Source organism: Eleutherodactylus coqui, chromosome 10, assembly GCF_035609145.1.
Source record: "Eleutherodactylus coqui strain aEleCoq1 chromosome 10, aEleCoq1.hap1, whole genome shotgun sequence".
Taxonomy (NCBI): Eukaryota; Metazoa; Chordata; class Amphibia; order Anura; family Eleutherodactylidae; genus Eleutherodactylus; species Eleutherodactylus coqui.
Window position 1 is genome coordinate 111,643,292 of NC_089846.1, and position 22,485 is coordinate 111,665,776.

At 44.6% G+C, this 22,485-nt stretch overlaps 1 protein-coding gene across 1 annotated transcript in view; it reads left to right on the forward strand.

Annotated features, from left to right (window-relative positions):
- ATG4A (autophagy related 4A cysteine peptidase) overlaps positions 1-22,485 on the forward strand; it is a 41,782-nt gene that overhangs the window by 10,840 nt on the left and 8,457 nt on the right. The window contains exons 4-10 of the mRNA XM_066581709.1: positions 1,393-1,491; positions 4,163-4,264; positions 7,003-7,075; positions 7,168-7,247; positions 13,880-14,055; positions 14,763-14,841; positions 15,883-16,028. Coding sequence (XP_066437806.1) covers positions 1,393-1,491; positions 4,163-4,264; positions 7,003-7,075; positions 7,168-7,247; positions 13,880-14,055; positions 14,763-14,841; positions 15,883-16,028 — 755 coding nt within the window. The remainder of the gene's footprint in view (positions 1-1,392; positions 1,492-4,162; positions 4,265-7,002; positions 7,076-7,167; positions 7,248-13,879; positions 14,056-14,762; positions 14,842-15,882; positions 16,029-22,485) is intronic.

Genomic DNA, 22,485 nt, shown 5'->3' on the forward strand with positions numbered 1-22,485 from the left:
TTCACCATATACATTCTCCACTGTACTGTGATTGCGGGCTGCTGATACCGTAGTTTGTTATGGCACCCAGGGACTTAATTAGGCTTACACTAAGGCCGGGCAGATTTGGATTGCAGATTCAGAGTTCGCCTTCCACAGCAGCGATATGTGTTAAAACGTAGGCACTGAAATGCACGCATTGTCGTTTTTTTCGTACACACTCGCGGATACGATCTTTCTTTTGCTTGGACGATGCGCTGTGCATAGCGTACATCTGTGTGGAAAAGCGCACGCATCCGCGCTCATTCGTAGTTACTTTCCGCCAATGATCACAGGTCTTGTGCTGCGGAAATCTGCATGTGGAATCCGTCTCATTTGTGTGAGCCCAGTTTAATAGGCAAAATGCGTTGCAATACAAAAGTATTGCTGTGTGTTTTTTGAGTAGTCGGGCTCAGAGGAGTTCCATATCCCTAGCTGTGGTCATAGTGGGACAAAAAACAACAACAAACCACTACAAATATTTAAAAAGAATATTAAAAAAAACATAAAAAATCCCTTTTCTTCCATAAAATGCTTTATTATGTCAACAAATAGAAAAAAGGCCACAATGACTGATGTTAATTTCACTCTGTTAGGCCGCATGCAGCCGGATCCGACCCGAGCGCCTGCAGAGAGCAGCGCGTACTCACCCGCCGCTCCGGCTGTTTGATGTCCCAACTTGCTGGGCAGCCTGCGCATGCGCAGACCTGAGCTGGCGGCCGGGCAGTGACGTTTCTGTGCCGGGCTCTGTGAGCCCCGCAGACAAATAGAACATGCTGCGGTTTGTTTGCCGCGCGAGATTTCGCGCGGACAAACCGCGGCCGTCCGCCTAGGATTGGCAGCTTCCAAGGGCGGAAATTCCACGGGAAATCCCGCCACGGAATTTCCGCCCGTCTGCAGGCGGCCTTACTAGTCAGTTCTCAGGTGGACTGTCCCCACCGCTCAATATCAATGGCTGCAGTGATATTTGATTGACGTTGGGCAGTGGAGATGGTGACAAGTATCAGGCTTCAAGATTAACTGGAGCCATGGTAGATGAATGGGGGGCATCTAGAACAGTGAGGAATTAGTGAGGCATCCACTTCTTAGAGGACGTGACAAACGCTCTTCAAAGATCGGGAACCATTCATTATCACAGGTATGAAATATCAGGCTGCCTCTGGATGGGCCCAGTATTTCAGTAATGTTTGTGAACAAACTCCAAAATGTCGCTGCCTGTTGCTGTCTTCTGGGGAACTCTGACTATGTTTCAAATAACTACAGCGTTTGAGAATCCTGGTCGGGAATCGCAGCTCTGGAGGTTAGTTAATGCAGCATGGAAAGGAACACAATTTATAGTTTTTCATAATTGTTAATTCTATATTTTAAAAACAGGAGGAACGGGACCATCGTCTGATGCCGGCTGGGGATGTATGCTGAGGTGTGGACAGATGATGCTGGCACAAGCCTTAACCTGCCAGCATTTAGGCAGAGGTTAGTAATGTTCATGCGATAGATGATAATATGCATATCACGTGAACACTGTGTCCCGTTATAAACTATTTATGGCCTATCCTCAGGGCAGGTCATTAATAGTAGATTAAAGGTGTCTATTGCCCAGGACCCCCATTGATCAGCTGATCACTGGGCCGCTGCACTTGGGCACTAAGATGGTTTCTGCAGGAAGCAGAGAGCTTTGTTCTTACTGCAGTGGCCGGACTTGGTATTGCAGGCATTGTAGTGAATAGGAACTTGGCCTGCAATACCTAACCTGACCACTGCAGTAAGAATGGAGCTGTCTAGGGGTTGTGGCTTTTACCCATCATTTAGACACGCCAGCTGTGGCTCAGTCGTGAAGTATGTGGCAGTGAATGGTCACACATGTGCACCGCCATTAAATTCATTTCAACGAGACCTCCAGAAATAGTCGACTCGGCTATCTCCGGTGGTCTCATTGAAGTGAATGGAGCTGTAGTGTGCATGCATGGCCCTCTATTGCAGTATATTTCGGGACTGAGCCACAGCTGGGTGTCTGCAACCCATTGCAAAGACTGAGAACCTGTAAGTCATCAAACATTGTGATATAAATGATGATTTTTTTTTTTAATTATTGGTCCCATGATAAGGGGGCAGTATTTGTATGCACCCCTGAATCGATGTGAATGAGATAACACAGGCTTCTGGTCACTGAATTCAAAACATAGACTCGGCGAGCACAAACGCATATTAAAAATACACAAACACAAAAAAACAGTCTTTCAATCAATTGGCTGGAGTAAGTGACAAGGCTGAGTCCACAGCCCTAAAAGTCAATATATGTTTACTATCTACTGCTCAAACAAACTGCTGGCGTATCTAATAGAGGTCCCAGAGTGTTGTTCCTCAATATCGACACTTCTTTAGGAGAAAAGTAGAGACTTGTGTTACCACCATCAGTTGGCATGCGGTCGTGAAGGGTGTATGGGGCAAGCTCAGGAACCAAGTCCACTCCGTACCTGGCTTCCATCAGCTGTTCTGACAGCCACTCATCAAAGTTAGCTCTGATTGTAGTGGTTAACTGACTAGATGCTCCAGTCAAAGCTGACTACGTGTTTAAACAGACGGCAGGGGAACCCGCTCCCCCAACGACTCACCCAGCAATGCGATCGCGGGTGCCAATGGGCTAGCATGGCAGCCTAGATCCTACTGAAGGCCATGGCAGAGCTTCATAGGCAACTTTATAAACTGCAATACTGAAGTATTGCAATATATAGTACTAGCGATCAACTGAGCACAAGTTCAAGTCCCCTGTGGGAACTAAATAAAATGTAATTGCAAGTTGTTTTTTTTAAGGGTAAAAAAAAAGATATATTTATGTGATATTAAATGGGAAAAAAGCCTTTTCCCCTTTTTTTCCCCATAAAAAATCTAAGCAGGTAAAAACCCCACATAGTTGGTATCGCGGTGTACGTAAATAAACAAGCTATAAAAATACCACAATATTTATACCAGACAGTAAAATAAAAAGACAATCAAAAACAATATTCATTTGGTATCCCCGTAATGGTACCGACCCACATAACAAAGTTCATATGTCCCTCTTACTGCATTCTGGACTCCGTGTGAAAACTAAATTCCCCCCCCCCCCCCCACAAAAAAAAATGGCAGAATTTTTACATTTTTTTTATTTATCACCACTTAAAGTTTTTTTAAACGTTTTTCCGTACATTGTGTAGTACACTAAATGATACCATTAAAAAATATACCTTGGATTGTTAAACAACAAGCCCTCACACGGCTATGTTAATGGAAAAATAAAAAAAGCTATGGCTCTTAGGAGGTGGGGGTGAAAAAACAAAAATAAATGGAAAGTGAAAAAATCTCTGCTACTGAAGGGGTTAATCCATTGGTGGTTAACACAAGACTTTATTCTTCATCTAAAGTGTTGATCTTGGGCAAAAAGACTCTCTGGGGCCTTTAATAAATATGTTTGAGCAGGAACTATAGATGAGCGAGTATTGCCTTTAGCGAGTATCTCCCCCGCTCGAGACAAAAGGTTCGGGTGCCGGCTGCGGGGGAGAGCGGGGCGGAACGGAGGGGAGATCTCTCTTCCCCCCCCCCCCCCCCCTCCCCCCCCCCCCGCTCCCTCCTGCTGACTGCCGCTACTCACCGCTCCCCTGCGCCGGCACTCGAACCTGCAGTCTCAAGCGGGGAGATACTCGCTAAAGGCAATGCTCGCTCGAGTAATTGCCTTTAGCGAGTATACCCGCTCATCTCTAGCAGAAACAAATGACCATACATCAGAAGTGTCTATTTAAAAAAAAAAAAGTACAGCGTGGTATTGTTTTTTTTTCTGTGTGATCCCTTTGTATTGAAGTGTAGTCAACTGTACTTTTCAGTAAAATTAAAAAAGAGGTCTAGTGGTGTTTTCTGGCTAAACATATGCCATAAGGATTCTTGTGACAGATGTTTGGCTAATCTGTAGCCTAATTGGATCTGTGGCCTGACGTGCCCCTTATACTAGGTGGTAGTGCCAGTAAATGGTTTGAACTGTTTCATTCTACTGATAAACTGTGTGTGTGTGTGTGTGTGTGTGTGTGTGTGTGTGTGTGTGTGTCTATGTGTGTTTATCTAAAGATAGATAGAGTATAAAGTATATAACTGGCACTTGCTTTTTTTCATTTAGATTGGAGGTGGGAGAGACATAAAACACAGCCAAAAGAATATTACCGAATTCTACAGTGTTTTCTGGACAGGAAAAATAGTTGTTATTCTATTCATCAAATGGGTAAGAACAATCCATTCATCGATGGCTTTTATGTGGAAATAGAGTTTACACCTGATTCAACACTATTCATGAGCAGCAAATAGGATACCACTGTATTTGCTGTACTTCTGCCTTGGTCAGTGGTCGGCATGTGACGCATCACTCCTACGCCGGCTGCATGTAACCTCCGGAGTCGATGGTGAGTGCGCGTGCGTCCCCATTCGCGGGGTGCATGCACACTCGCCGTCGACTCCGGCGGTTAGACGTGGCCGACGTAGGAGTGATGCGTCACGTGCCGACCACTGACCCAGGCGGAAGTACTTGCTGCCTGGCAGTGGTTGAGGCAGTTGCGGAAGCTGAAACTTTGTCAGCTTCTGCACTGCCTTATACAGCCTGCAGGACGGACATGGGGAGACGAGGAGGTGTCTGATAAACGGCACGGCGAGGTACAGGCGAGTACAGAACCCCTTCAAGTGTTGAGGAGAATGTTATTTTCTTTGGTCTCTGCCTTGTGTTTTTCACGCGATATCGCTGCTTTTTTTTTTTTTCTTCACGCAATTGTCAATGAGACTTTCTAATGTTAAAGACACATCGTACGTTTGTGCTTTGCAATTTTTGTGCAATATGTTTTTAATAGAAATGAGCGAGTAGTGCCTTAGCCGAGTATTTTCCCGCTCGTCTCTGAAGATTCGGGGGGGCGGGGGAGAGCGGGAAGGAACGAAGGGGAGATCTCGCTTTCCCTTTCCCCCGCCCCCCCCCCCCACTCCCCGCCGCAACTCACCTGTCACCTGCGCCGGCCCCCGAATCTTTAGAGACGAGCGGGGAGATACTCGGCTAAGGCACTACTCGCTCGAGTAATGTGTCTTAGCGAGTATACTCGCTCATCTCTAGTTTTTAACATTAGAAAGTCCCATTGACAATCGCGTCAAAAACAAGCGGAAGAAAAACACAAGTGTGCAGGAGCCCAGAGTGTTGTCATCAGCACAACTTTTAGGCAATAGTACGTTTCCTCAAGAAGTTAGCCACGTAAGAGGAAATACCAGATTGTTACTACATACCTGAAGCTTTGTTCAGAGATTACTAGTTAAAGCTCAATGGGAGCCGTTATGAAGCAATCGGCCATAGTCTGTATTCTCACTGCTAGAGCTGAAGTGACGGCTGCACTTCCTACATAGAGGTTATAAGCTCTTCAGTCTGGACCTTTTCATACGTTCTACAGGTAGTGTTTTCCTATATGTTTCTTGTTGCTGTGACGGATAAACTTTTATCTGTAGAAATGAATCAAAATTAAATATTCAAACTTTTTGTGGTGTTCTTAATATATAGGTTTAATTCATGTATTTAAAGGGGCTAGCTCATCCTGTATTAGGGCATATGGAAATTAGAGGGTCGTTCCCTACTCGGAGATGCTAACAAGCAGTAGATGCATTCTGTTCATGTATTATAATGATGACCAGAAAATTGAATAGCGATACAGTAAATATCTAAATTTCTCTTTATAGGGAAAATGAGCAGGGAATGCCCTCCAGAGTTGATTGCCATGTTGGCTCTCACATTAAACAGGCACTGCACTTTTAAGAAACAGGTATTTTTGTGATGGCCAGTGTGATAACTAGTGAAAGTGCAAATTATGACCAATTTATTTACCTAAAATAATGTTTTTCTGCTGAAAAATCTCTCTAAAGTGCTGGCTACTGGGAATCTGTTGTCACGTGAAGTCCATCTCTAATAACTGAGACACAGAGACAGATTACAGGTAGCGGGGACAGGTCATTACGTACCGCAGTCTCATACTGCCTATTGAAGTCTATAAAGGAGAGAAGAGGGAGCTGCTGGAGAAAGACAACTGCAGAAAGATTCACACTAAGGCCCCATGTTCACAGGCAGATATGATTTGCGGAATCCTCAAGGAGCACCCGCTCGGAAGGCTCCCGTATGCGGAATCCGACCTGCCCAGTGCAGGCTCCCGCAGGCGGAATCCGACCTGCCCGTGGACATGAGGCCTAAGATGTGGCTGCAGCTTCTAGTAAGTGTTTTATCTCATCCCAGTGCTGTAATCGCAGCTTCAATGCAAAAGTACTGCTGTATCCTCTATGCTGCTTCTGTGTATATGAGAAGTAGGGGAACAGAATTTCCTCTTTGTGTGTGTAGTGTATGAGAGACCTCATGGCAGCGAGTCTGTATCCATTAGCTCAGAGAAGAGATTAGAGATGGTGCCTGCAGACAGGAAAAGTGCAAGAAACAAGTCCGATAATGGCCAGATATAGTGTTATTCCTCATGTTCACACATGGCAGCTTACTCTGAAAAGTCATCTGAAATTGTAGGTATTCTTTAAAGGGTGTGTACATAAATTATGCAATAGTGATGAGCGAGCATACTCGCTAAGGGCAATTACTCAAGCGAGCATTGCCCTTAGCGAGTACCTGCCCGCTCGAGAGAAAAGGTTCGGGTGCCGGCGGCAGGCAGCGAGCTGCGGGGGAGAGCGGGGAGGAACGGAGGGGAGATCTCTCTCTCCTTCTCTCTTCCCCCCCCCCCCCGCTCCCCCCTGCTGACTGCCGCTACTCCCCCGCGCCGGCACCTGAACCTTTTCTCTCGAGCGAGCAGGTACTCGCTAAGGGCAATGCTCGCTCGAGTGATTGCCCTTAGCGAGTATGCTCGCTCATCTCTATTATGCAATTTTTGAAGACTTTTGAAACTTTACTTTCAGATCCAATATATAATGTTGTACTTTTTTCTTTATTTGGGGGTAATAAATCAGCACAGATGGGAGTTGGAGAAGGAAAGTCTATAGGAGAATGGTTTGGACCAAATACTGTGGCTCAGGTGTTAAAGTAAGTAAAGCTTCCCTTACACCGTGCATCTCATAATGCCAAACGTCTTGTGAATTAATTAAGACGTTTATTAAGTATCCTCATATTCACAGGAAGCTTGCCCTGTTTGATGAGTGGAACTCATTAGCTGTTTATGTTTCAATGGATAACACAGTGGTCATCGAAGATATAAGTAAGTTACATTTTCCTCTCATTAGAAGTAATTTATTTATCTGACATTGAACATTAAGGAGTCTTGGTACAACCTCTGTCCAACTTTCAAAAGTAATCTCAGGGCAGAAGAAAAAAATAACGCAGATGAAAGCCCCACAACGTGAGTAACATAGTATACACTATGATGAAAAAACTATTGGGACACACATAGAAGCTGATGAAATTCAATTTTATTCACATTTATCAATAGGGTGTTGGGCTGTTCTTGGCCTCAATGACTGCAGTGACCCTCCTAGGCCGCTTGCCACCAAATTCTGATAGATGTGCAAAGGGATTTGCCTCAATTCCTCAAAGAGAGCTTCAGATAGTGATGCAGGGAGATAATAGGCGTGTTGGGTGTGCATGCATACAACATTCTAGTTCACCCCATAGATGCTCTGTGGGATTGAGGTCTAGACTTTGGGCTGGCCAATGAAGTTTGCAGACGTTCTGCTCCTCAAACCAAGCCTCAATACTGCGTGCTGTAGGACATGGTGCTCCGGCATGTTGGTAGAGGCACGGTAATGCCATATTGTCCAGAATGTCTCTGTACTTATTGGCTTTGAGGGTGGACTTAACTATAACCAATGACTCTAGTCCTTCCCAGTAGAAACGCCCCCAAACCATAACACAACCTCCTCTAAACTTCACTGTTGGGACGATGTAGTCGCGTATAAGCCGCTCTCCAAACAACCGTCACACCGAAGTGCGGCCATCTGATCAGAAGATGGTGTACTGTTAATCTGCTGTCTACAACAGTTGCTTCCACTCCCTTACAGTCCAAGAACGACACTCCAAGCCCCACCGCAGGCACCGCTGTGCATTCACTGCTGTGATGTTGTGTGCAGCCGGTCATCCATGGTAACCCTTCACATGCAGTTCCCTTTGGATGGTTCTGATGTTAATGGATGACCAATGGCCTGTGAGACCTCCTGAGCGAGTGTTTTGGCAGACAATGTGTGTGACGTCATAGCAGCTCACACAAGGCTTCGTTGTCCACGTTGTGTCAGATTACGGCCTTATGTCCACGGGGAAAATCAGGCCCGCTACGGATTCTCCATGGAGAATCCGTAGCGGGGTCCCTCCTGCCCCGCGGACATAAGGGCTGAAAATAACAATAAACTCACCTGCTGCGGGCCGTGCGTGTCTTCCCTTCTTCACGGCCGGATCTTCTTTCTTGGGCCCAGCGGATGTGCTCGGCACGCCGGCTGCGTGCCGCGTGCATGCGCCGGGCACATCCGCCGGGCCGAAGAAAGAAGATCCTGCCACAAAGGAAGGAAGATCCGCATTCTCCGGAGCAGGTGAGTGTAATTCAGGCGCGGGTCTCCTGTGGATCCGGACGGCTGCTATAGGCTTCAATAGAAGCCTGCGGGAGCCCTCCCCGCGGAGACCCGCACCTAAATGGAGCATGTTCGGTTTTTTTCCTGCACGCAGGACCCGCGCCTGACGGGAAAAATGACATCCGCAGGTATTTAACTACCTGCGGGTGTCTAATGCATCCCTATGGGGCGCGGATCCGCGTGCAGGAAAAACGCTGCGGATTTTAAATCCGAATTTGCCTGTGGACATGAGGCCTACAAGGTCTCAGAACATGGCTGCCGCGCGCAAACACCAGATGTTTTCCGTTTTCACATAACATTGCCAGTAGTGGAGTTTGGAAGGTCCGAAAGCTCTGTGATGTCCCTTTACTCGGGTGACATTCCACCATCATACCCCATTGGAAGTCTGTCAACTCTACACCTGGGGGTATGCTGATGATTTCTGTATGATACTCTCCTTTTATACCTAATGCTCACACATCCAATTTGCATATTCCCTTCACTTGACAGCCCAGGATTAGTGGGGGGCCAATACTTTTGTCAACATAGAGTACTGTATGTTTGATGTCTTGATGCATACCGCAGTAATAGTACCGTGGTGGCAGGAGTGGGATTGCAGCTGCCAATCTTAGCCACATGTTGTCTCAACAGGTAAACCTCTGATCTTCGTTGTTTAACCCCTTGAGTGTTGACTACAACACTGAGGAGGTGTAACAAAATGGGGGGGGTTGCTCCAGGTATTTGTTCTTTTATATTGGAAGACCCCAAATAATAGACCTATTTAGTATCCTTCATTTGTACAATACATTTTCTGATTAAATATGTCATCTAGGAGTTCACAATTCAAACCACTAGAACAGACAATATGATGTATAATTGATTTAGTGCATGGTCAGCTGCTATCCTTAAAGGGGTTGTCCAGTTGTAAACTATTGATGGCCTATGTGCAAGGGTCTGCCACAAAAGGATCCCTAATGTTCAGCTATTTCACGGTTGGTAGTCTTGTGCATTGTGATGATTTCTACAGGAAGCAGACAGTTCTGTTCCCACTGCAGGGGCTAGGCTCATTATTATACACCATGTTTCCATTGAAGTGAATGGGAACTTTGCCTGTAATACCAAGTTTAGCCACTACAGTGGGAACAGAGCTGTTTACTTCCTGCAGAAATCATCTCTGGCTGATTGGCAAGGATCCCTAGCAGCAGACCCCTGCCAATCTACTATTGATGGCCTATCCCAAGGCTAGGCAATAAGTAGTTTACAGCTGTTAAACCCCTTTAACCCCTTGAGTGGCAGGTTTCCTACCACCCTGTCGTGCCCACCAGGGCAGGTTTTTTAAAATGGTCTAATCATTGAATTTCAACTAGTTTTGCAGTTGCGTCTCAAGAGCCATAACTTTTTCATTTTTCCATTGACATGGCCATATAAGGGCTTGTTTTTTGCGGGACAAGTTCTGATTTTTTAAACAGGGGGGAGGAAAAAAAGAAATGGGGAAAAAAGAAAAAAGGGGCCATGTCATTAAGGGGTTAAATAATGTATTAACTTCCTTCTCTGGGTCATTACGACGCACACGGATACCACATGTGTGATTGTATTTTTGATTTTTTAGAAAGTACAGGGAGACAAGTGTTTTTTTTATTTTCTTAATAATTTTTTTACTTTTTTTTTTTTTTTTTTTTTTTTTTTAATTTTTTTTTTTTTTTGTCCCTTTAGGGGACTTTCACAGGGACCCATCAGGACCCCCTGATCACAATCCAGGAGTCCAATGGTGACAGCCCTTTACATGCTGCAGTGACAGCCCTTTACATGCTGCAGTCACGTAGACTGCAGCATGTAAAGGGTTAACACAGCAGAGATCGGAGGTTTTCTCTGATCTCTGCTGTAAGAGCTAGTACTTAGCTGTCCTCTGACAGCTAACAGCCAGCTCTCCCTGCCACAGAGACCATCGGCTTGCTTCTGACAAGCCGATGGTCTCTATGGCAACCTGTAAACAAAGCAGGACATTGCCGACATGTCGGCAATATCTCCTGCTGGTTTTTCAAAGCCCTTGCACTGCTCTGTGTGGGTCTGTGCAGGCAGAGCACAATGTCACAGCTTGTGGCATTGTGCTCTGCAGCTCCCATAGTGATACATAGCCCGGAAATCTTCCGGGCTATGTTGCTATGAGCAGTGGAGCTCGTCCCCGGAAATGTTCCGGGCGTGCCACTCAAGGGGTTAAAGCCCTGCTCCTCCTTACTAAAGCTCATTCTAGTAAGTATATACTGTATATGTGTGGCAGTTATCTTTCTTTTTCTCACTAATCTGTTCTTTGTAATCATTCTGTCTGTGCTGTTATAGAAACCAGCTGTCTATATGCTGACCTTGGTGGGCTTGTATTATACACAGCAGCCAATCAGAGGAGATTGAGGGTGGGAGGTTGCAATACCCTGAACCAATGATAAGACAGGGGGTATGTCTCAGACGGTATTAGTGTATCTTGTCGCCACCGGAAGTGTGTGTGGGGACAAGGTACAGGGAATTTGACAGCCTCCCACGCCCCCCTCTGATGTCCTGCAAGTCACTACAGACTTACAGCGGCGTAACATCCCCTCCAGCCTGGAAGTAACTATAGACTGACAGTGGAGTAAGAGGGCCAACAGCGGCTTACCTCTTGCCACTGCGCCGCCTTCTTCTCTGTCGTGGTGTCCAGCAGCCTTCCTGCACTGTGCAACGGCGGCGGAACAGCTGATTCCCCGGCGGCCTCAATCCACAGGGCAGTGGCGGACGAATAGCGGATTACCTGCCGGGCTCCCTGCACTGGGCTGCAATGAGGCATCGGCGGCAGAGACCCTTCCCTGGGGGCCTCGCTGCACTGGGCAGCGGCGGCTGACTACGAGGGAGCGGGTGAGCGGTGGTGGCAGCGACAGCAACAGCACACCGCTCCTATTTCACAGAGTGAGGGAGGGAGATGGAGGCTGCAGAGCAGTGAAGACACAACTATGTAAGTGCCAAAGTGCTGAGAAGGGAGGGAGGGGGACAGAGGCTGAAGGGGAGCAGGAACACAACTAGCGGGAGGGAGGGGAAGGCAGGATGCAGGGAAGCGGGGACACAGGTACATTACTGCGGTGACAGGCCTGGGGAGAGAGGCGGACGGAGGCTGCAGGGGAGCGGCGACACAGCAATATTTCTCCAGGAACAGGAAGGCTGCATGGGAACGTGCACACTGCTAGGACCTTCAATGCTTGAGCCAATCGGGAGCTGGAGGTTTGACAGGGGCGTTCCTCCTGTCAAACCACTAGCTTCCGGTGGCGTCAAGATACACTAATACCATCTCAGACTGCCTCTGACGTCCTGTAGTCTCTGTAGCTATAAGCTGTAGTCACAGATAACAAATCTGCACTAATAGAGCCAACTAAAACATGTAAACATACCCTATAGGTAACGACTTGCATATCGTTTTTGAGGTCCTGACTGAACAGTCACTTCAAAAGTTCATAAAACCACTTGCACAAAACAATACTGCTGCTTCTGACCCGCTCTGACTTTTCACTGCCTACCAGGTACAATGCTACACATTTTATATTGGCTGAGCCTGGTAGAGGGGCTCCATGCCGTTTGCTCGAATGCAAGTGAGCTACCAGGTGAAGAGGCTACAGTGCTTGCCTGACTGTCACGGCTTCTTCAAGGAGTGGTGTGGGTCCAGAGCAGTGGATCCCCATTAAATAGATATTGATGACCTTTCCTGAGCATAGATCGTCAATATTTTAGCCCCTGAAAACCCCTTTAATAACTTTCTCTCTACTGCGAGTAGACTATCCGAAAAGGCTTAATAGAAGAGCTCAAACAGGTGTGGAGAGGCTTACATATGTCCGCAACTCTCTATTCTAGAGCAGAGTTTTCATACCTTGTAATTGTCTACTGGGTGAGATTGATACCTTGATGGGTCACAGTAATGGTAAATTACTAATATCAGAGGCAACGGTTTTCGCTATATTGGTGATTACAATATTATAGATTTACCCACTTACCATTTTGACAAAACCATTTAATCACAGTCCTAAAATATGAAAGGACAAAAAAATGAATGGAAATCTATTTACCATGAAGTGTCTTTGCCAAGAGATTAGTTTGTAAAATGATGACGTGTAAGAAGGTAATGGGGGAAATATAAGGAGTCTGCCACATTTTTTTTCTTTCCTCCTCCCTTCTACCTCTCCCTTCCTGGGGGGTAGAGTGGGATGAGGAAGTTGGCATAATTTTTTTTAGTATTTTAGAGAAGACCTGTAAAGCAGCCCTCCGGTCCTGGACAAACAAAGATGGCGGCACCGTTTCTTTAACTGTCTGGTGCACACTGTGTATTAGTATGCCTCATTAGTCTAATATACTATATGCCACTTTGATTGGTCATTGTTGCCTGCGTGGGCAGCACTTGCCAGTCCAAGCAGCATGCAGTGTCTTGGCGTACTTTCTACACAGGCCAACTGTCGGTCAAGAAAACAAGCGATTTCCAGCAATAGTCATCCCGTGTAAAAGCAGGACCCAACAGGGTACTGAGCAAGAAATCACTCATTAGTTGCTTTGTTTCAGCTCATTGAAACTTAGTGACTGGTGAGCAACTTCTCGCTCAGTGTGAACAGGAGTCGTTCATCTATGAACAACTGCTTGCTCACAGTGAATAGAAGAGATCTCCGACGCACTTCGCCTCTATTCATTAAACGACTATCGCTCCTGTGTGAAAGCACAGGATCAAATCTATGGGACGACTGTATGGCGCGTCAGCACTTCACAGTCTTGAAGTGTAGAAGTAGCTTTAGACTAATGATGCTAATACACAGTGTGCATGGAGTAGTAAGATAAGCCGCTGTGCCCATCTGTGTTTGTCCAGGGCTTGGGGTTCTTTTTGTTCTGGTGTGAACTATTTTTGATATCTTGACAAACCAATTTGCTTTCCTGACATGTCTGTTTAGGAAATACTTAAACTACCCACAAAATGGCAATTCTGGGGCGTCTTTTCTTCACACTCTGCATTGTTCCCTTCTTTTATTATTCCTTCAGGACATGTATGAATAAATTGATTGTTACCGTTCCCCTTAACAGGGCGATAGAATATGTCTCTGTTGTCAGGACACGCCACGTTGAAAATGGAAATGGCAATACATAGTTGTCAATTTATACCTATTCAAGAAGAATCATGGAGTTCCCAGAAGAGTTGTCATAATTGCAATAGTCCTAAATGATCAGCCCTTCTGTTATGAATCGCTTTACATTGCAGACTGTATTAGTAATAACTGGGATGGTTGTTTCATTGATGTAGGGAAAATGTGCCGCTACCGCCCGCACTCCTGGAGCGACTCGTACTCACACCCAAGTGCTTGGAGCAGAGGTAGAGACACGTCAGCGTCAGGTTCTGCATGGAGGCCGCTGCTGCTGGTTGTACCGCTGCGCCTAGGAATTAACCAGATTAATCCTGTTTATATTGACGCTTTTAAGGTAAATTTGCTCACATGCTATTACTGGTTTTTGCTGCCTCCCAGCAAAGGATGGATGTACCCCAAAATGGTACCCATGAAAACTACAAGTCAATCTGCAAAAAAATAAGCCCTCCTACACCTCTATGGAAAAATCTAAATGTTATGTCTCTTTCAATGCATCAACATAAAATCAAATGATAGGGTTTCTTTTTTAATGTTTTTTTAGATTTGCTGAAAACATTAAAAAAAATATATATAATATTTTTTTTTAAATCTCCTTTGTTGTAACTTTTGGCAGAATGAAGTTATCCGATGATTAATACTGCAGGGTGAGCACTATATAAATAAGGCCCAAAAAACAATGGTGGAATTGTTTTTTTTTTTCCAGCACCCATACATTATTCTACCCCAAGATATACTTAACCCTTTCCAATCCAATTTTGGAGTCAGGGTTTCCTAAAAGGCTTTCTCTTTTTTTTTGTTATACAACGGTGCCATCTGCTGGCTAAAGCCAGTGTGTGCGCGCCAGAGAAGCTCCGACAGCGGAGTGGCTAGCGATAGACGGTAAGAATACCCTATCGGACGTCTTCTGACATTGGAGCTGTACAAGCTTCAGTCATAATGTAGGAAGACGTCAGACAGTGGATTGGAAAGGGTTAATGTCTGGCCGACCTTATACTGTATTGATGGACAGTAAGTCACATTTTCACTTTCTTCTCTCTACAGGAATGTTTTAAAATGCCACAGTCACTAGGAGCGTTAGGTGGAAAACCAAATAATGCCTATTATTTCATAGGCTTTTCAGGTAAACGAATGATCTTCTATGGGACTGCATTTAAAAAGAATAATTTCATGGAAATCTACATTCGTCCCTTCCCACAACTTTATGTACTAATACGTCAGGGAGCGGAGGTAAATGTTGGAGGCGTGTGCTAGAGGTAGTTTCTGCTGGGATCACTGTAGCTATTGACAGCTGAGCTCTGGTTGATATGGCCGGGATCAGAGAAGCCGCTGATCCCGCTGCTTAAATCTTTTGTCTATGGCATCTAGGTAGCTAAGTAGAGGAACGGTGCTAATTTTGTTTTTCATAAAATGCGCCACTCTTGTACACAAGCCCTCATGTAGCCTCATCGTTATGGGCCTCAGAATATGCTGTCAGAAGGCAATTTTTTTCAAAGGGGTTTTTATTTTTAAAAGTAGTACAATATATACAAACTATATAAGTTTGGTATCGCCCTCATTTTACTGACCTAAAGCATAAAGTTAACAAGTCATTTTTAGCAGACCATGAAATCCAAAATGAAAAACGCCTTGGGAATGAATGGGGTTAATAAGTGTGTTTGGAGATAATTGGGGCAATCCGATTTATTTTATCCATCATATCAGTATAACAGCAGTTACTTGACCTGCGACAACATTCTATTTCTAGAGACCGCTAAACCACAACATGTAAGTAATGTCCCCTCTGTGGTTATTTTATGTTCTCTATGTGGAGCCTACACCCTACGGTGGGATGCTTTTACGTATTAACGCATTAGGGGGATTCATATAAAATAGCGCAAAAGAAAAGCTGAGTAGTCGGCTATAGGAACCAGCTCACAGCTGTCATTTCTATAAGATACTTTATAATGTGTACTGTATGGACCTGCAGTGTACTGTGTAATCCTGGGAGACCCAAATCCAAATTACAGTCCGTATGCTGAGAGAAATACTATAACGCTAAAACATTAAAGTAGCAAATTTTGTAATGGGGGAGTTATCTATTTATTTTAACTCCCAATAGTGAGAACAATGGATAAAATGTGCACGTGTTGTAATGTGTGTTTTTTTTTTTTTTGTTGTGAAGGGGATGAGCTTATTTATCTGGACCCTCACACAACACAGACCTTTGTGGATACAGAAGAAGCTGATACGGTGCAAGATCAAACCTATCACTGCCAAAAAAATCCTAATAGGATGAAGATTCTGAATCTGGATCCCTCCGTGGCGTTAGTAAGTAAATAGTCTTTACACAGGCAGATGATTATAAACAAATGTCCATCCAACTCATCCATCTGATTATACTGTTCCAGAAAGTTTGGGACGTTTTTTGCAACACAGAGATGATCAAGTAATTTTACATCATTTTGTGGTGCTCAACACAAAAATGCAAATGAGGGAGATAGAATAAATCCTCCACAGTGGAACCTATTGGAAGGCAGCATTCCTTCAAGCCAAAGTCAGACTTTTTATACAAGCCTTGTTACAATGACCAGGAATTAAAAGCAAAGCCAGACTCCATACACAGACAGCTGTTTCAGGGTTTTTGCCCTTCATCAGTGTACAGTAGGAGTCTTGCTTTGCTAGTGAGAGGCCTGGGAAGGGGGTCAGAAACGCTATCTTTTCTCCTTAGGGAGAGGAACTATAAACTAAGTAAGGAGACTCAAATGGCCATGCACGCTCCTCTGGGTAATATGCAACATTGTAACAAGGCTTGTATAAAAAGTCTGACTTTGGCTTGAAGGAATGCTGCCTTTCAATAGGTGGCACTGTGGAGGATTTATTCCATCTCCCTTATTTGCATATTACCCAGAGGAGCGTGCATGGCCATTTGAGTCTCCTTACTTAGTTTATAGTTGCTCTCCCGAAGGAGAAAAGATAGCGTTTCTGACAACACAAAAATGACATTGAAAATGTGAGATTGGTTCTTGTCTGCAAGTTACACAAGGAAAAAGACACTGAAAAAAATTGAAAATTGCAGTGTTTTTGGAATTTAAGCTACTTCTCTTCCTGGGGGTGTGCCTGGAAGACCCAGAGATTGGACATGTAAGTTTGGAGCTTCGTGGCTGCCCAGCTAAAAATCAGCCCACCACATCAATAGAATGCAGACCAAGTCCAAAAACAGGGCTGTAAAACAAGGACAGAGCGGTGAATTCTTCACCCTATGCCCTTAAGGCCTCATGTCCACGGGCAAAAGAAGAATTAAAATCCGCAGCGGATTTGAACTCTTCTCCTGCACGCGGATCCGCACCCCATAGGGATGCATTGACCACCCGCGGGTAGATAAATAACCGCGGATCGTCAATAAAAGTGAATGAAAAAAAAAAATGGAGCATGAAAAAATCTAGACCATGCTCCATTTTCGTGTGGGTCTCCCGCGGGGACGGCTCCCGCAGGCTTCTATTGAAGCCTATGGAAGCCGTCCGGATCCGCGGGAGACAAAGATCAGATTTTACTCACCCGCTCCGTTTTTCTTCTCTTCGCCGCGGCGCCATCTTCTCTCAGTCGCGGCCGGATCATTTTGCTTCGGGACGGCGCATGCGCGGGGCACGTCACCGACGTCATCCTGCGCATCCGCCGAGCCGAAGAAAGAAGATCCGGCAGCGACGCAGAGAAGATGACGCGGCAGCGAAGGAAGTATCCGGAGCGTGCGAGAGGTGAGTTTATTCTTATTTTCAGCCCTCATGTCCGCGGGGCAGGAGGGACCCGCTGCAGATTCTCCATGGAGAATCTGCAGCGGATCTGATTTTCCCCGTGGACATGAGGCCTAAGGCACCCTCCTCTATGAAGCTTCTAAAATAGCACAGTTATTCCATGATCACTATAGTTCACTATACTCTCTCCCTATTGCTCTTCCCACAAACTTGCCTATCTGGAACCAATGCCCAGACGACTATTTACCCTAGATAATATCCCCTAAAATATAATCTAAATACTTTATTATTCAAAAAAGACAAAGATAACATCGAATGATATGTAAAATAAAGGGGCTAATGGTGGTAGCAATGCAACGTGACCAGCAGTCATCAACCAGTATCATGTGTGCAACTGTGCATATACACACTAAAACATAGGCCTGGACGGCCACCTTCCAAAAGCCCAGGTGGAAATCAATAAGTCAGCACCACCAAAACCCTATTAAAATCTAATCTATAGCCACCCCAACATGTTTCGCCTTGTGGCGTCCTCAGGGGGGAAAACAACCAGGGCTATAGTGTCACTATGACTGCTCAAGCTGTTGTCCGGTTGCACTGTTGAATTCCGATTTAATTATTTTCACCAAGGTAAACTCTGTAGCGTTTTAGGCTAATTAATAAAGACTAGAGATGAGCGAGCATACTCGGAAAAGCACTACTCGCTCGAGTAATGTGCTTTATCCGAGTATCGCTGTGCTCGGGTCTGAAGATTCGGGTGCCGCTGCGGCTGACAGGTGAGTCGCAGCGGGGAGCAGGGGAGAGCGGGCGGGAGAGAGGGAGAAAAAGATCTTACCTCCGTTCCTCCCCGCTCTCCCCTGCAGCTCCCCGCTCCGTGCCGGCACCCGAATCTTCAGACCCGAGCACAGCGATACTCGGATAAAGCAAATTACTCGAGCGAGTAGTGCTTTTCCGAGTACGCTCGCTCATCTCTAATAAAGACCAAGTTAATGTTGTCTGCTTTCGCCAAGCCGGGGACAATACACAAAAGGTGATTGACTTGATCGAAATTGCAAACCGGAGAGATGAGGGGGTCCTTCTTTTAAGCTTGGATGCCACCTTAACTGGCTGTTTTATGTTTAGAGTTTTCCAGCGCCTCGGCTTTTTGGTCCATTTTTACAGGCAGCTGGGACCTTTACGTTTCTCCTACAGCATCGGCCTGACTCACTCACACTACATTCTCTTCTTTCTCCAATCGTAATTCCCCTCGACAGGGGTGTTCACTCTCTTCCTGGCTGTACACGTTAAGCATGGAACGGCATCCTTGTCCAAGATAAGTCCTTTAAAATCCCCCTATTCGCAGACCTTAACCTGACCGACCCTCTGATCTCCGTCCCGAACTTACATGCTACTTTAGATAATAAGAGTCTTATGTCTGGGTAGACATTAAATCCCTCTAAATTCAAGACCCTATCCATTAACATGCCGCACACCTCTCTCTCTTCTCTCCAGGCTTCTTTCTCTCGATCTGGGAAGCCTCCCCTCTCAAATACTTGGGCATACATATCTCCCTGATATGCTACAATTTCCCACCTTTTAATTTGTGATGTTAACACACTTCTCTCCAAATGGAAAAAAATCTCCTTTTTTCTTAGGTTTCATAGTGACCACCAAGATGTCTATACTCTCCACATATGTCTTTCTGGGACTGACCGGAACAGTCTCAAAGGCTACCCTTAAATGCATACAAGCTTTTTTTCTTAAATTGTGTCTGAAACTACCACAAACGCCACGGCATTCCCAAAGCTGATTCCGTACATGGAGGCTCAGCTCTTCCTGATATAACTTTGTACTACAACTGCACACCTCACACATGTAGTGTCATGGACAGCCCTCTTATTTTTCAATCTAGGGTCCAGTATCAACGGTCCTATCCGTTTTACTAGGGTGGGGGTGGCACCACTGTTGGGTGCAGTTTCAGCTTATGACCCTCCAGTCTCCCTTGACACCATTCTTATACGCTTCTCTGCTGCCAGACTGTTTTGGCCAAAATATGCCGAGGCCATGGAGTACTGCCACCCTATTTCTATTTAGCGAACTTGACGTTCCTCACTCAGTTGGCTTTCCTGCATTTTCTGTGCTGTCCGAGAAATACTTACTACCACCTTCCGCTACCGTTGGATATCCAGATTCCTCATCTCTACCACTCAATCTTTGGCTCCGCACCTTTTCCGTCTCTGACTCCATTTTAACATATTTATCTATCTGGACCCTCCTCTAACGGTCTTATCCATATCGGCATATTTGTAAGGGGAAGTCATTAATGTGGTGTTGAGTATGTCGTAAGTGGAAGAGATTAGTGGGAGAGATGGCTGGGTAGAGAACTGCCCTCTAAACTTTGGGGTAGGATCTGGTCTGGAGCCACAAAAAACTCTCTTTGTATTCTCTGAAAAGACAACCCATACAAAATACTGATGGGCTGGTATCATACACCCTCCCTACTTTGTTCCCCCGAAAGTGCTTACTAAAATACGTGCCAAGCTGCTCCTCCATGTTTTAACAGCAGCAAAGTGTTTCATAGCGCAATTTTGGAAAAGCACAGCGACTTCCTCGTCAATGGACCTTTGCTCGCGTATTAAAGACTAACGCTCAATGAAATATCTTGCCGCCTCCATTCACAGTACCTTAGATAAATGTGATGCCTTCTGGTCTTTATGGGATTTATTTACGATCATGACCGGGATATAAAACTTTACTAATTGTGATGGTATTCGCCACCTCTTTTTATCGTTTAGCGTGTTTTTTTTCTTTTGGCCAGGACATTTTTCTTTTCTCTCCTCCTCTAAGCTTTATTTCTTTTGTACGCCCTCCTTTCTTTTCATTGTAAAGTTAGAACAAATCGTTTTTTCCTCCCCCTCTTGTAAAAAATAGTAATTCCTTTATTTATCCATCAACGTCGCTGTATGAGGGCTTGTTGTTTTTTGCGGGACGAGTTGGATTTTTTAATGGTGCTATTTAATGTACCATATAATGTACTGAAAAACTTTTTAAAAATTCTAAAGTGGAGTAAAATGAAAGAAAAAAAACGACATTCCGCCATCTTTCAGTGCATCTTGTTTCTACGGCGCACAAACTGCAACAAAGATTACATGATAGCTTTAACCTATAGATCAGTACAATTGCTACGATACCAAACTTGTATAGTTTTGTTTTGTTTTTTTGCTGTATTACTTTTATTTTTTTTCAAAGACCTTTCATTTTTTAAAATTCTTTTCTGCCGCTAAATTCTGCGCGCAATAACTTTTATTTTTTCTTCGACGTAGTTGTGCAAGGGCTCATTTTTTATGATATGTCCTGAACTTTATGTTGGTACCATTTCAGAATACATGCAACTCTTTGTTCGCTTTCTATTGCATTTTTTTTTCTGGGAGACCGGGTGACTAAAGTGCATTTCTGTTGTTCTTTTGGGTTTTTTTCGGACGACGTTCATTGTGTGGGACTTTTACGGACGCGGCGATACCAAATATGTATTTTTGTTTTATGATTTCTATTTTTTTTTTTTTTTTAATTATAGATATGGCAAAAGGAGGGTGATTTTTAAACTTTTACAGTTTTATTAGAACTTTATTGACCTCTTTTTTTAGTTATTTATTTTTTGTTTGTTTGTTTTTCTGCCGAAGTATGGATTTAATGTGAGCATGAAATCCACTGTTCCTGATAGCAGGGTCCGCACACTGTGATTCTCCATGGGAGCGCTGATAAAATTGTATTCAGCAGCAGTCCCTGGGCAGAATAAAGGGGCTGTATGCAGATAACAGACCACCTGCTGTTATCTGCATACATCGAAGGGAGCCTCATTTACATGCAAATAAAGCTAATAAGCTACTAATGGGCATTAGTGCCCATTAGCAGCTTATGCAAAATGATCTTTTGAACGAATTTTGAGCGATCATCCTTGCGTGTAAATGGGGCTTTATTGAGAACAATCACAATGTAGATGAACCAGACATAAATGAATTGGCAGGACCTTCATCAATTGAGAGTGAATTTGTGTTGAATGTCTCTAAGGTGCGGCACAAAATAACACCGAAAGAACTCGACGATCTTATCAGGGATCTGGAATTTCCAAAAAATAAAGCAAAAGGTTTTGCCTCCAGGTTGAAACAATTGAATCCCCTTGCAGAATGTGAAAGTCACTTAGTTTCGCTGCCAGCAACAATGCTTTGTGCAGTTCTATTCCGAAGAAGGTGATCCCATTTTCTGTTACAATGTCAGTGGTGTTATGGCAGCTCTGGCCATCACATCCGATCACGATGAATGGCGCTTGTTTATAGAGTTTTTGAAGAGCAGTCTGAAGTTGGCGCTGCCTTCAGTTCCACTGGCATGTGCAACTCAAACTAAAGGGACCTACAAAGTCATGGAAAACAGTACAGTACAAGAACCATGCGTGTCTTGTGATCTTAAAGTTATCGCTACTCTAGTGGGACGACAGCAGGGCTGCACGAAATTCAGTTAGCTCTGTGAATGGATCATTTGTGACAGATGAAATCATCACAAGAAGGGCTGGCCGCATCGGTCATCACTTACACCAGGCCAGAAGAATGTAGTGTATCGGTATCAATAAACTCAGCATTCTTTCTTTTCTTCCTTTTGGTTCTTGTTTGGAAGTTACAATCTCTCATTTTCAATGTTATCTTCATATTCAGCATCCGAAAATTAGGTAAGATTAGTTAATGATGTCTCCATTACAAAACCTGCTTTGAACGGAGTGCAGATGCCACCAATCAGCCGACGGACAAGCTGACGGTGGTCACATATTTTATATGGTACACAAAGCCATCTGTTGTTGGTAGCATATGGTGTAAACAAGGATATGCTGCCGACAACAATGGGAGTTGATGTGACCGAAGGGTCTTAGGGTGGCTTTACACGGAACAACTATTGTCTGACTAGTCGCTTGAAATGGTCACTAAAGTGTAAGAATGACTGTTTGTGTTCTTTCGCATACAGTGAACAATGAGTTGTTCAGTGGTTCAATTTCGCAATTGCTGAACAAA